This window comes from Cyprinodon tularosa, unplaced genomic scaffold, assembly GCF_016077235.1.
Source record: "Cyprinodon tularosa strain WSP-4 unplaced genomic scaffold, ASM1607723v1 ctg27, whole genome shotgun sequence".
Lineage (NCBI taxonomy): Eukaryota > Metazoa > Chordata > Actinopteri > Cyprinodontiformes > Cyprinodontidae > Cyprinodon > Cyprinodon tularosa.
In genome coordinates this window covers 1,549,036-1,562,416 of record NW_024038974.1, presented here as the reverse complement: position 1 = coordinate 1,562,416, position 13,381 = coordinate 1,549,036, and the positions used below count along the sequence as shown (strand labels likewise).

At 37.3% G+C, this 13,381-nt stretch overlaps 2 protein-coding genes across 2 annotated transcripts in view; one reads left to right on the top strand and one right to left on the bottom strand.

Moving 5' to 3' along the window:
• arhgef6 (Rac/Cdc42 guanine nucleotide exchange factor (GEF) 6) overlaps nt 1-8,582 on the top strand; it is a 53,136-nt gene extending 44,554 nt beyond the window's left edge. The window contains exons 18-22 of the mRNA XM_038289523.1: nt 422-518; nt 3,122-3,208; nt 3,290-3,389; nt 3,529-3,583; nt 6,623-8,582. Of these exons, the coding sequence (XP_038145451.1) occupies nt 422-518; nt 3,122-3,208; nt 3,290-3,389; nt 3,529-3,583; nt 6,623-6,745 (462 nt within the window). The 3' untranslated portion in view covers nt 6,746-8,582. The remainder of the gene's footprint in view (nt 1-421; nt 519-3,121; nt 3,209-3,289; nt 3,390-3,528; nt 3,584-6,622) is intronic.
• Nucleotides 8,583-9,539: 957 nt separating this feature from the next.
• cd40lg (CD40 ligand) lies at nt 9,540-12,237 on the bottom strand. The gene is made up of 4 exons (XM_038289477.1): nt 11,849-12,237; nt 11,469-11,496; nt 11,277-11,369; nt 9,540-11,190 (listed from the first exon to the last, which is right to left on the bottom strand). The coding sequence occupies exons 1-4, from the start codon at nt 12,068-12,070 to the stop codon at nt 10,811-10,813; spliced, it is 723 nt and encodes a 240-aa protein (XP_038145405.1). The 5' UTR covers nt 12,071-12,237; the 3' UTR covers nt 9,540-10,810.
• Between the last annotated feature and the right edge of the window lie 1,144 nt (nt 12,238-13,381).

Sequence of the window (13,381 nt, the reverse complement as noted above, 5' to 3'; positions counted from 1 at the left end):
AATTATCTATGTAAACAAACCTCATCACTTGAGAAGGTAGGTGATGCGGACGTCGTGGAAGACATTTTGTCCCGTAACGCTCGCTGTACTGTTGGGGGGGAGAAGCGGTGGGGGGGAGATGTTCATGTTGCTGCAGTCTGCAGTCTGACCGCTAGATGTCGCTAAAAGTTACACACTGTAGCTTTAAGCAGAGTGTAGTTCTACTCAGAGACGTTTTCCTGCCAGTTTGGTCTTGGTTAACTCATGCTTGCTGCCCTGTTTGTTGATGGTCCTTTTGTTTCTTCACTGTGTGTACATTCGGGATGCACATCCCCATAAGCTTGCAATCTGTTTGGACTGGAGCCTCATGTTTCAGCTCTGTGTAGATCTGAGATGTTTGTGTTTACAGAAATTCATTGAGTTTGTTATTGTGCTCCTACAGGACTCCAGTAAAAGCCCACGACCAATGAAAAAGTTCCTGCCCGGCAACAGGAAGAAAGAACGCAAGCCCTCTGATGACGAGTTTCAGATAAGGAAAAGTAAGAGTTTCACTCTAATGGATGTTATTCTACCAGTTCAACCCGAACAGGAACCTTTCTTCAACTAAATTTCCAAATATAACGTTCTTTAACTAAAGAGGCCCTTTATTTTATTTATGAAAAGTCTTTAAAAACGTAATGACCGTAATGTCATACATCAGTTTTATCAACGTACTATGTGCAGCATTTGCAACATGGGCTTATATTTACTTCCAGCTTTCTCCTGTTCTCTGTGCTTCATTAATTGAATTTTAGAATATCTCAATTCTCTAAGACACTGCTGTGATTTACAGATTTCCATGTTTTAGTGGTAAAAAAATTTAAATTATCCATGAATTCTTATAGAATATTTCCACATTAAGGCAACGTCTTTAATTGCAGACACTTTTAAAGAACTATTAGGTTGTTATACCTCCTGATCCTGATTAGAAATCCTCAATTACATAGATTTAAACATCGTTGCTGTCATCTAAGCTTTACTCTTTCTATATTAGTTTTATAGAGCAAAGTAGAAGCAGTGTTTGAATAACCTTGTTGTATAATTATTTATGGAGGACCTAGAGAGGCACTGAAAAATAAAACCAGCCATTTAAATCCTGCATTTTCAAAAGCATTTTCTAACTGCACATTTTAAAGTGAATTATCAAAGAGGAATAGTAAATTATATGTTTTGATCCATTATTAAGTAGTGCAGCTTGAAAATGTATTTTCAAACTCTATTCCTAAATGGAGATTTAAAAATTAAAATTCATAAATCTGGTTATAAATACCTTTCCTAATCACACATTTAAAAATATCAATGATTTTTCCGTCTTCTTTGTCAACCGACATTTTCAAATCCTTCCTTAAATTGTTAAAAGAATCAAAGTTGTTCCTGAGATGTAACCAGCTCACTCTTTGGTCATTTTTTTATACCAAACATGGCGGTGGACCAGAAGGGTCACAGAAAAGGTCAATTGGAGCAGGTAAAGAAAAACAAAATACAATTTCAGTAAGGATGAAAATGCAAGTTGAAAAATAAAATAGAAATTGATAAGGAATTACTTTTTTAAATGTGTTATATGGGATGGTATTTATAATCAGATTTATGAATTTTCTTTTTTAGATTTCCATTTACAAATAGGGTTGAAAATACATTTTCAAATTCCAGTACTTAATGATGGATTAACAAATACAATTTATAATTCTTCTTTAATTGTTCAATTTAAAATATGTAACTAGAAAATACTATTTAATTTGGATTTCAGATTGCATGATTTAAATGTTTTGTTTTCTTTATCAGTGACTCTCTAAGTCCTCCTTACTTCTTAGTCTTTACTTAAAGTTACAAATGTTCAAGATGATGGTTCACTTTTTTTTAAGCAAAGCTGAATTTTTAATTAAAGAAACAACATCTCAGTAGATTGGGATATTTTAAGAGGCTATCTAGATTTTTGAGAGGGAGAACCACAAACTATTGAGATTTATGGTGATAAATTATTTACACCACTATCATAATAAATCACTCCCTAGTTTGTGCAAATCTAAGATCTCAATTGGAGTTTGGCTTTTCATTTAGAAACAGTTATTTAGGTTGGAGAAGGTTGTGGCAAAAAATGGCAATAAGTATTTTTTTGGGGGGAAGAAAAATCCTATTGATCAGTGATGAAATCACCACAGTGCCAAATAACAGCCATTGATTAATAAATGTAAATGCAAATACATAGAGCTGATGTTGTGCTTAAAAGCTAAGCATCATGATTTCAAAACCGGCATTGAGGGACCAGTGATTAGAAAGCATTTTATTAGATAAGAGGCTGATATAAACTAGTCCTGAAACAATTCATTGGATTAATCGTGATTAATCAATTATTGAAATAATCGTCAACTGATTTAGTATTCAACTAGTCGTTAAATGGAGAGTAGAGACTCTAAAATGTGTCTTTAGCTGACAGAGCGTCTCACCAATTAAACCAAAATTGTACAAAAAATATGTAAACATTTAGCATTAAGATAAAAATCTTTTTCGTCTGTCAATCTGGTCTATTCAGAACATCTCAAGTGGAAAAGTTTAAGTTTATCTTGTTTGATATTTGTAAAATGTCTTCTTTAAGAACCTTTGGCTATCCGATTATTAATCGGCTAATCAAAAAAATAATCGACAGATTAATCGATTTGCAAAATAATCGTTAGTTGCGGCCCGAATAAAAACCACCATGCTATGATTTTATGTTTGATATAGATTTTGGGCTGGACAATCTCAATAAAAAAAAAAAAAAAAAAAAAATATTTTCAAATCGCTTGGGCAGATGATTTTTGGTGACATCACATTTAACTTTCTCACAAAAATATTTTGATTTTTGGGGAACACTGCACAGCCTTAATATATGTAATAACATTTTTAAATCAATTAAAATTTTTATGCATCTTTCCGTTGGTTGAAAACATGTTGATCATGATGTTTGATTGTCTAAACAGCACAAACACAATTTATACATGCTAAGGTAGCATTTATAGTTTGTTCATACTGTAGATGAGGGAAATGCACCTTGCTTGTTTTATTGCAAACAAAACAAAAGGTATAGTGCCATTCTTTGAATTAAAACCCATAGGCTCCTTGATAGGCACAGCTGCCCTGGAGGAGGACGCTCAGATACTTCGGGTGATTGAGGCTTATTGCACAGGAGCCAGCCTTCATCAGACCACCACAGGTGTGTGGATTACACAGAGATAAATCAAAATGTTTTATATTAAGCAAAAGCTCACCTGTTTTTCCGTGTATACGTGTGCAGCTGTGCGGAAAGAGTGTATCCCCCAGGTCCTACTTCCTGAAGAAGAGAAGATCATTGTGGAAGAAATTAAAAGCAACGGACAGACGGTGACAGAGGAAAAGTATGTCGTTGCTTTCATCAATGAAAGCCTATCCTATTTTAGCATTTTCTTACAATAAAAGAAGCAGACTGCAGAACTCTATAAATTACTGCTTGCATTTTGTTATACAATATCAATCTTTTCATATTTGAACTTGCAGGAGCCTGGTTGATGCAGTTTATGCTTTAAAGGATGAGGTTCATGAGTTGAAAAAGGTAAGCTGGAAGCATTGGTATAACAACCTGAATCAGCAATTAAGCAGTGGTTGCAAACTTTTCTTAACCTATTTAAAGGTATAGTGAGGGATGTACTTTTTCTGGGTGGATCATCTCAATAAGTGGTCCTTCTAATTTTCAATCATCCTGGTGATATGTTTATGTAAGGCCGTCCTATGTGCTCGTCCCCAGTTAGCTATCTTTTTTGCACATGCACACTTTCAGGCTTACATGTGTGGTGAGCGTCATTGAAGTTTAACTCATTGAAGTTCAACTTTCTCTCTTGTGAGGCCGAGAAACAAGACCAGTTTTTTTTGGGAGATTCTTTCACATGATGGCGTACACTGAAATCGCAGGTGGGGGTTTCCATTGATGCCTCGGTTGCGAAGTTTCTACTCGACAAAAGTTTTGCACACGATTCGGAAAAATCCACTTCACATCACTGCTAGTAATAGTTATCTACCTCGATATTGTAACTTTCAGGGAAGATGCGTTTATTTATTTTGTAATTTGCATCGTTAGTAGTTATACAGTTGCCATAGATCCTTATTTACCCTGCAAACATGTCCACATTTCCACTGCAGCTCACACACATACAAGCATGTCATGATTTTTTTTAATGTACCGTATTTTCACGACCATAAGGCGCACTGTACTAAAAGGCACAGTCTCAGTTATGTGTGCCATTACTGTATTTAACACACACATAAGGCGCACCAGATTATAGGGCGCAGGTTTTTAAATACCTCTACTGCGTATTTAAAAATAGAGCGGGAGCAAAACTGAGTATGATTGTGCTTTATTCATGTATTTATTACAAAGTATTAATTGAACCCATCAAAGTCATCATCCTCTGTTTCTGAATTTAACAGCTGCGCTAAATCAGACATGCCAATTTCCCCTTCGCTGTCAGAGTCACTTTCCGTGCCGTGCGGCTCCTCGGAAATAATGCCGGCTTTTGCGAAAGCTCGAACAACAGAGCCAGCAGACACGTTAGTCCAAGCATCTACAATCCATCCGCAAACGGTGGCGTAACTTGCCCGGCGCTGCCTTCCACTTTTCGTGAAACTGTGGTCTCCGTCTTTCATCCATCGCTTCCATGCCGCTCGCAGCCTTACTTTGAACGGCCGGTTCACACCGATGTCGAGCGGTTGAAGTTCCTTTGTCAGTTCTCCCGGAATAACAGCAAGCACAGCGTTCATTTGTTTCACCTTGTTTTTCACATCAGCTGTGAGATGGGCACGCATGGAGTCACAGATTAACAGCGATGGTGATGCGTGGAAAAAACCACGTGGTCTCCTTACATACACCTCCCTCAGCCACTCTTTCATCATCTCCTCATCCATCCAGCCCTTTTCATTTGCCTTAATAACGACTCCAGCTGGAAGAGTCTTTCTCTTAAAAATCACCATAGGCGGCAGTTTCTGTCCATTTGCGTGGCAGCCAAGCACAACACAAAAAAAAGACGTTTATATGCGCCTTCTAGTCGCAAAAATACGGTACCAGTAGTCTTATTTGCGGGGAAACCTTTTATATATAAATATGGGTGAGATGAGCAATGTTGAATTCCACTTGTTAAGAAACTCTTTTTTTTTCCCCCCAGTTCTGGTGGGCAAATGAAGATAATTATCTTCAGTGTCTTTGTTTTTGTCCTAAAGAGAATTCTACCATTTTGTGCACTATTGATCCATCCGAGCTAGAGTCTTATCATTGTGTCTCCTCACCTCCTCGATGAGAAATGGATTTTTAATAGGTGTTTCCCCTCAGGAACGGGTACAGGGTTGTGCATGTGCATTGTTTTTTTAAAGTGGAAAGGGCGGGTCTTTTCAAGAATTTGCAAAAATCCTCCACTATACCTTTAACAGTTAAAGTGCGTCTGAAGTAAATTACATATTGCAAAAAATGTAGATATATAAATTAAAATCTCCTTTAAACGAAAAAACTACCGCCTTTAATGTGTAATTACTTAATGATTAACTGTTTAAGGATTCAGTATCATAACTTTTTTTTGTCAATTTTTATCCTGCCCCCCTGCAGTTAGCATTGCCCCATTCTGACTAAGCTATTAGTTGACAGGTTAGATGCTTACTGATGTAAATTCTCAGCAGAATCCATTGGATAACATGTGACCCATTGCTCAGAAAGTTGAGTTAGACGTGAGAAGTACGTAACGGCGAGGCTTAGATTGGAGTTCTTCATTGATTCCATCATCATAGGAATCTTTTTTTCCAAAGCCAATGGGTTCCTTTCCAAGTCGCCTGTTTTCATCAGTTGAAATGCCTCTTCTTGTAAAATGTTTTTAGTATCCCATCGTTCCTACTTGTTGATATTTCAAAAGAAGGAAATAGGAAACATAGTGAGATCGTCTCTCCATCATTTTGACTTAAGATCAGCTTTTACCACCAGCTTCTTGGTAGAGGAGCTAATGTTTTGACAGTCCAAACAGCTGGTGGTTAGAGTCAGATCTGACTTTGATCTCTAAATTGATCATGAAACAGCTCTGTGGAAACCCCCCTCTGTGAAGACAACAGGATGTTGGTCTAACACATTCCTGTCTGATCTGTGCTGCTTAGACTATTCTTTAATATTTCAATGTCCAGTTGTCTCCTCAGATGTGCTCTTAAACGCAGCACAGGCAGACCCGACAACCCCAAAAGGCAAAGACGGGGCCCTTTGCCCTTTGGGGTCGTCAGACCCTACTCCACTGCCGTGCCTTAGGTTGATTCTTTCTGATCTGTCATGACAGTTAGATTGGATTTAGTTGGTTGAAAAATACATGCCACACTTTTTGATTTCCAATAAAATCTTAAACATGTATCATCTTCCTTCCACTGCACACGTGTGCAGCAGCACTTTGTGTTGATGTCATATAAAGCTCATTGACATGACTTCATGATTTTATTATAAAGTTTAAAAATGGAAACGCGTCATAGAGGGTATCTATAGGACACTGTAATTGATGAATGGAATAATTGCAATTTCTCTAAGCAGTAGAAAACCATTAGTGACCCCGTTCTTCTGATCCTTCATGTTTTACAGGAGAATAAGTGGATGAAGCAGTTTCTGGAGGAGGAGCAGAAGTCTCGTAAAGAGCTGGAAAAGTTAGTGAGAAAGCTGAGTAAGCAGAAGAACGACTGTGGCTGGGAGGACAGCAACCATTGAAACAGCCAACCGTCCTCACACCACAGCTCCTTGTTCACAGGAGTAGACTTTTTGCGTGTTTATTTTTGTATGCCTGTCTTCCGTCTTCACATTTCAGTCAAAGTAAGTCAGACATTACAGACGATACTTCGAGTTTCTTTCGCCTCCATCCTGATGCACCGTTTGACAATGTGATGGAATCCGATCCGTCTTCCTGATCCAGCTGTATCAGCCTTGTTGCTCCTGCACAGCTCGGCTAATCCTCCGTGTTTCAAGCAATCTTCAGCATATGGACTGCAGGATCCATCCAGCTCATGGAGCGATTTCGGAAGAAGAGAGAAAAAAAAGGAAATCTTTTGCTGTCTTTGAAATAGAAAAGGAGTAAAAAGCCATCGAGTCGCCCCACTGACAACGTTCTCCTCTAATCATGACTTTGTCACTGTTATATTTTATCACCATAGGGCTTCCTTGTTAAGAAGTATCGACAAGTTTTTCATGAAAATACAGGATTTTTAACATAGCAAAGATTCACGTAGTTTATGTCTATGGGATTTATACAAAGATTTTAATAAAAGCCAGACTCATTTAAGCCTCCAAACGCAGCTATATGCTGTTTATTTAAAAAGTGCATGGATGTACAGTTTTTCTACATTATGAATTCTGCATCAGAAATGCGATAATCGCTATATACTCAGACATATATATATATAATCCAAAGCATTGCATCTGCATAATAAAATAGGAAAGACTTAACTGTACCATCTGTTATTATTACAATTGACAAAGAGGTAACCCCTCATTAAAGCATAAAGAAGAATCGTTTTAACATTAAATACATAACCTTTCTTTGTTTGAGGTTTTTAAATATACTCTATATTTATTGCTAACCCAAGAATTTAAAATATGATAGAAGCCTTATTTTTTACAAAGAAAGCCCTGACGTGTTTGTGTTGCTAAAGAGGAAATAGCAAATAAGTAGTTATGTTTGCATTGAGAATTTAAAAGATTTCTGTCTGGGAACAGAGGAAGTAAACAGATGTTTGTGTGGAATATTGTTAACATTTCCAAGTGCCTCCCGAATGGGTCTGAAAACCAAAAGAGTTGAAGACCGACTGGGACTAAATACATGAAATATATTCAAAGTGTCAAGCTTAGAGTTATAATGTTGTGTATGTTGGGTTTAAAAAAAAAAACAACAAAAAAACAGCGCTTATCTTTCTATTTAAGGTCGTGGCCTCTTTCTGAGGACGGGCCGCGGTACATTTCCTCATGGGGGGACGAGCGTGTGAACTGGCTACACAGTTCTGTGGTGTCGCTGTGCTGCACAGAACTGAGTGAATGTAACTATAATGCAAAAAGTGACTGCTTTACCGAGAGACGTCTGCATTAAAACCAGCAGTGATCGTTCAGATTCAAAACAACCCGCAACACTGAGGACTGAATTCATTTACTACCCAACCCCCAAAATAACGCTCCAGGCCACCATTACTGTTTGGTATTTTATTTAGCTTTATTCAATTGATTGTCTTGGCAAAAAAAAAAAAAAAAGAAAAAGCTGAGGTTAATATTTGTTCTCATGCAAATAATCAAAACTGTTGAATTTGTCTGCTGCTGCGTGGGAGGTGGCGGTTTTTGTTCTTTTTTTTGTTGTTTTAGTTTTCTTTTTTGTTGTTGCATACACCTCATTACAGAAACTTTGCAGCACTTTGTAGCGTTTGTCAGTTTGACGCTCTCTGGTCTGCAGAGGTGTAAATTTGAAGCTGAAGAACATCTGAGCTCACCAGCTAGATCTTTAACTGTGGGACACTTTCATCGGTGACGTTGCAGTGATGCACCCCCACCCCTCTCTAAATAAAAACAGTTATTAAAAAAAGCTGACTGTTTCCATTAAGCACCACACACTGTAATTCAAATTTCTCAATAGCTTCTGTAAGCACTTAAAGGTGTATTTCCACACCGCTGATTTTTTTTTTTTTTTTTTTTTTTTTAAAGCTATTTCTATGCAAAGATTGTTGCAAGTATTTTATCCTTTTATTTTCTCAACATTCTGTACTGTATGTTTGGTTTGATTGTTCTTTTAATAAAAGTTTAATATAACAAGTGGAGTTTGGATTGAAAGTCAGTTTAAACCATGAATAAGTAATGGAAATCCATAACTGGTAGGCAGGTATGTGCAAGGCAGGAATTTGTAGGTTGTTCAGCCTTGCTATCAAGAAACCCTTTACACGATGGAAGGAGTGACTAGAGATGCAACAGATACTGTAAGAGTGGGTTTCCTCTGCACCTGCACGCCTCTATGGAGATTCACACTTTCCGAGCCGTGGTAATCCATTTAAAAAGCACGTTTTACGTGCCAACTTTGACCCACAGTTTAGAGTGTTTCGCTCACTATATAAATTAATCATTCAGTACTGCTTTTAATTTTAAACCTTGTTTTACTCCCTACCTTGGCTTCCTACTTGGAGGAAATGCTTTAATTAGCAGATTACTCATTATTTAACATGACGAAACAATGTGAAACTAATTTTAAACACCTAAAGCCTCTTAAAAAAACTGGTATGAGTTAAAAGGCTATTGCTTATCCTGATTTTATTATGAAACACACTTTGATACACCTTTACAAAATAAAGAATAATAACACTGGAAAAACTATTGAAATATGAATAACTGATTTTTTCTTCAGTTTAGGAGAAAAGTGAGACACTTTTCCAATGGAACAAGAAAATTTGCATTTAAATAAGGTAAAAACAATTGCTTTGTCTTATTTCAAGTGCATTTTATCTATCTTATTTTAAGAGTAAAAATACTCATTCCATTGGCAGATCATCTTTTTTACCTACTCAAATTAAGGGTATATACACTTAATTTAAGAAATGCTGACATATTTCTAGTTCGGTTTTACAGTGAAATAAGACATTCTGAGCCTGGGCATTCTAACATGATCGTAATGACTCTCTATATAAATGTTTATAATTGTTTTTTAACACATGGAATAAATGTTTTATTAATCTCAAGCGTTTTAAAGGATCTCTGTGCAGCATGGAATTATCCTGCTGGGATATGCTTGCCCAAATTCCTGTAATTGCAGTGAATACAGTCCCTTTGCTTGCTCTGTCCGTTTTTGCAGATCTGTAGGAAACATGATTGAAGCACCACTGACATAACTTTCAAAGCTAAAGAAAAATGCTCAAGTTCCTTCCAACGCCGTGCCTTGCTGCTCTAAAAGTCATGTCAACCAAAATGGAGCACTGGGGATATATGAAAATCTGAAGGAGGAATTAAAACATTTGAGGGCAATGATGCGGTATTACAGACAAGACAAGGGTCTCTAAAGTTTCCTGGATCTGCTTCAGAGCTGCTCCTTGAACAGATGTCTGAATAGTCTCAGAAGCTTTTCACATCATCTCCATGAACTGCTGCCATCCAGCAAACCCTTCAGCAGGAAAAACTACCAGGCTGTTTTTTATGTTTTTCCCACGTGGTTCTTCTCTGTTTTAGAAAGTCAAAGAATAAATTTGTAAACCTAAATGAAGTTGCCAATTAATGGGAAAATATTACCCAATGACAAACAAAGATGGCCTCATTAGATTTCTAGAGATGCTTTCCATCTTTAGGGCATTTTTGGTTTTTGTTGGCTGCCCTAGAAAATCAAAACCACAGTGGTTCATTCTGAGCAAGAGGAAGCAGTTTATCTGCTTTGTGTCATTAAAAAGTGTTGGTTTTTTTCACTCTCAAATGCTCAGTTTTCTTCTGAAGAAATATTCTACCAGAGCCCGCTGTAACTGCAATCCTAAATTTAAACCGCAAGGATGTTGATTCTTGAAATGGACAAAAAAAAAAAAAGCCAAACAGATTATTTTAGATTGTATACAAAAATATTTTAAATATAATTCATCTTACATTAATAAATATAAAGTAATCATTGACAAAACAAATAAGGACACAATATATTTAATAAATTATAGTTTGTAAATGTGTCTATGTCACAAAAAAGGTTCGTTGATCCACTCCTTTGAGTATTCTTAGTATCTATATCCCATCCATAGTCGCAGATCCCTCTTTTGGAGTCCTGGTGCATTGTGGGTCCTACACCTTATACATCCCAAAGCTTATTGCAGAGATATCATAGTCCACAAGTGAGCGGTCCTCCACCCAGATGCTGAGCTGGTTTCCTCTTTCCAGCTCAATCATGTCCTGCTGTGTGGCTGTGCACATATGAGGGTTGGACCCAGATTTCATATCGTTGTTCAGGCTGCAGTAGGCGATCATCACTGATTTCTCCTCTTCCTTCTCGCTCTTCCTCAGCTTGACCAAGCTGACCAGCGGGGTGATGGAGCTTCCCTTGGAGAATGTCACCTTGGAGTAGACAAAGTAGATGCCAGGCTCAAGGATAGTCAGCCAGCTGTTGTGGAAGTAGTTGATGTTCTTAAAAACTGAGTGCTGCATGTCCCACTCGATATAACCAGCTAGAAAGAAAAAGTTAAAAGATTCAAGCAAACGTTGAAATATACTCTTAGAATGGAAGTTTAATAAGAAATGTGAATTTTCTTACATCGATCCCCGTATAGAGTGGATGAATTCTTCACTACCATGGATGCTAGGGCTCTGTAGGTTGTTTCCTGTTTTCCAATGGGGGGAGCACCAACTGGAAAAGGGAAAAAAAAACAAATGCATGTCAAGTTTCTTTATCTGTCTTTTCTCTCTAGAGAAACAAATACAGCTCTAATCAGTAAAATCAATGTACCTCTTCTTTGTGGCGAGGAGTAGGTTGCCTGAAAGAACAAGAAAAAAAGATATATATCAAAAGAGCAACAGACAAAAACAATTCCCCCCATGCTGTATTAGATCTACTTTTACAGAACGCTGAAGAAGGGGGGAAGAATACAAATGCATGAGGTGTGATGTTTGTGTCATATTTAGAGGAGGATTTCCTGTGCATTTAACACAAAATTGTACATGAGAGCAAACGCTTGAATCCGTATCAGTACCTGCCTCATATGTTATTGGCTTCTGATTGTTATTTAAAAAAGGAGATTTAAACATGGTGCTCAGCTAAAGACTAGTATAAAAGTAATTTTTTTCTGTATTGAATAAAAAAAAAACAAGAACAAATGTGCTACTTACTTGTGAAATTTGTCTTTCATTGTAGTAAAGATAAAAAAATCCTACAACAGATAGGAACAATTGCAGCACCACCACACAAACCAAAAAGCGCAGAAGACTTTTGCTTTGGCCTGGTGAAGGAAGAGGAGCTGGGATGAGGACCGGCTGAGATCTGCCAAGGCGAGGAGGCACCGGTGGAGGCGCCTGAGGCAGCGCCACGCTGGTCTGGTAGGTGTTGATCATGATGGAGGGGAACGGCAAAACCCAGAGAGGCCTGTCGCCCCTGACATCCCATGCGCTTCTGAGCAGATGCTCCCTGAAGCAGATGAGTTTTACTGCATGTACTTCCTGGAAGCTTTGAGCCCTTCAGATGTGTGAGAGATATGACCTTTGGTTAAGAGTGTGTTGTGTGAAATACATCATATGCAGTCTTGTTTCCTGCATGTCACTTCCATGTATTGCAGAGTTAGTTTGTATTACTCAGGAAAACCAGCACTCAAAAAAAAAAAAAACTATTTTTAGGTTATTGTAAAATGTTGCTCAGCAGAGAGCTTCCTCAATGGGTCAATTTTAAAACAGGTCTTCATAAAGATATGTTATTTAGGTTTTTGTTTTTTTACCAGTGAGCTTTTATGATCACCACAGCAGCAATTTTCACATTAATCATCTAACTATATTTGAAAGGAGTAGAAAAATCTGCAACGTTGGTTTCTGCAATATGTTGCACACTGGTGTGCATCGGTGCACATTTTCATGCCATTTAGAATTTTGTACAACTGGAAGTACATTTATATACAGGCAGGGGTTTTTTTCAGTTTGAAGTTATTCTGTAAATCTTTTTTTTTTTTTTTTTTTTTTTGGTAAGAAGTGAAGAAAAAACTCATTCTATAATATATTATCAAAATCTTTTGATAAATAATCAAAGGTAAATGGCAGCCCCTACCCAGTGACTGCTGGAATCCGGTCAGCCTATACTGCAACTCTAAACAGGATGTAGAAGTCATAGATAATTTTATAATCAACTGGATTTTGTGTCTTTTTTTCCCCCAAGACGTCCAGCAAATCATTCTTTAAGTTTTTATATATCAAAATTCCTTATTGATGGAGTTAGCCATCTGAAACTCCATGGTTAGGAAACACTGCAGATCCTCCGTTCTTGTTGTTTAGGACCGGTGAGGACCCCACACACTGTGATTAATCTTCAGATTTATGAAACAAAGCTGCTGGTTTAGCTTCCCATACATAACAGGCTGTGTATGGGAATCACTACTTCACCACAGTATATTGGTTGTGGTAGAAACAGTAAGGCTACAGTGAACCATCTGAATGTGAGACAGTTTCACTGTTGCTAATTGGATGTTGCATGCAACAGTAGAGCTGTTATAGTGTGACTTAGACTGACAAGAGTTGATGGTTCTTGGTCTACAATTTTTCTTCATAAACTCGTCCCCATATTGACTAAGTTTTTTTCTTCCCAGGTTTGAAAGAAATTGATATTTTTTTTGTTTTGTTTTTCAAAAGCACCTAAACATTTTGAATATTTAACTTTCTAAC

Coding starts and splice junctions, on each gene's coding strand:
- cd40lg (XM_038289477.1), bottom strand. CDS start 12,070: ATGATCAACACCTACCAGACCAGCGTGGCGCTGCCTCAGGCGCCTCCA. Junction 11,497..11,848: donor ATGAAAGACAAATTTCACAA/GTAAGTAGCACA, acceptor TTGTTCTTTCAG/GCAACCTACTCCTCGCCACA. Junction 11,191..11,276: donor CACTCTATACGGGGATCGAT/GTAAGAAAATTC, acceptor TTTTCTTTCTAG/CTGGTTATATCGAGTGGGAC.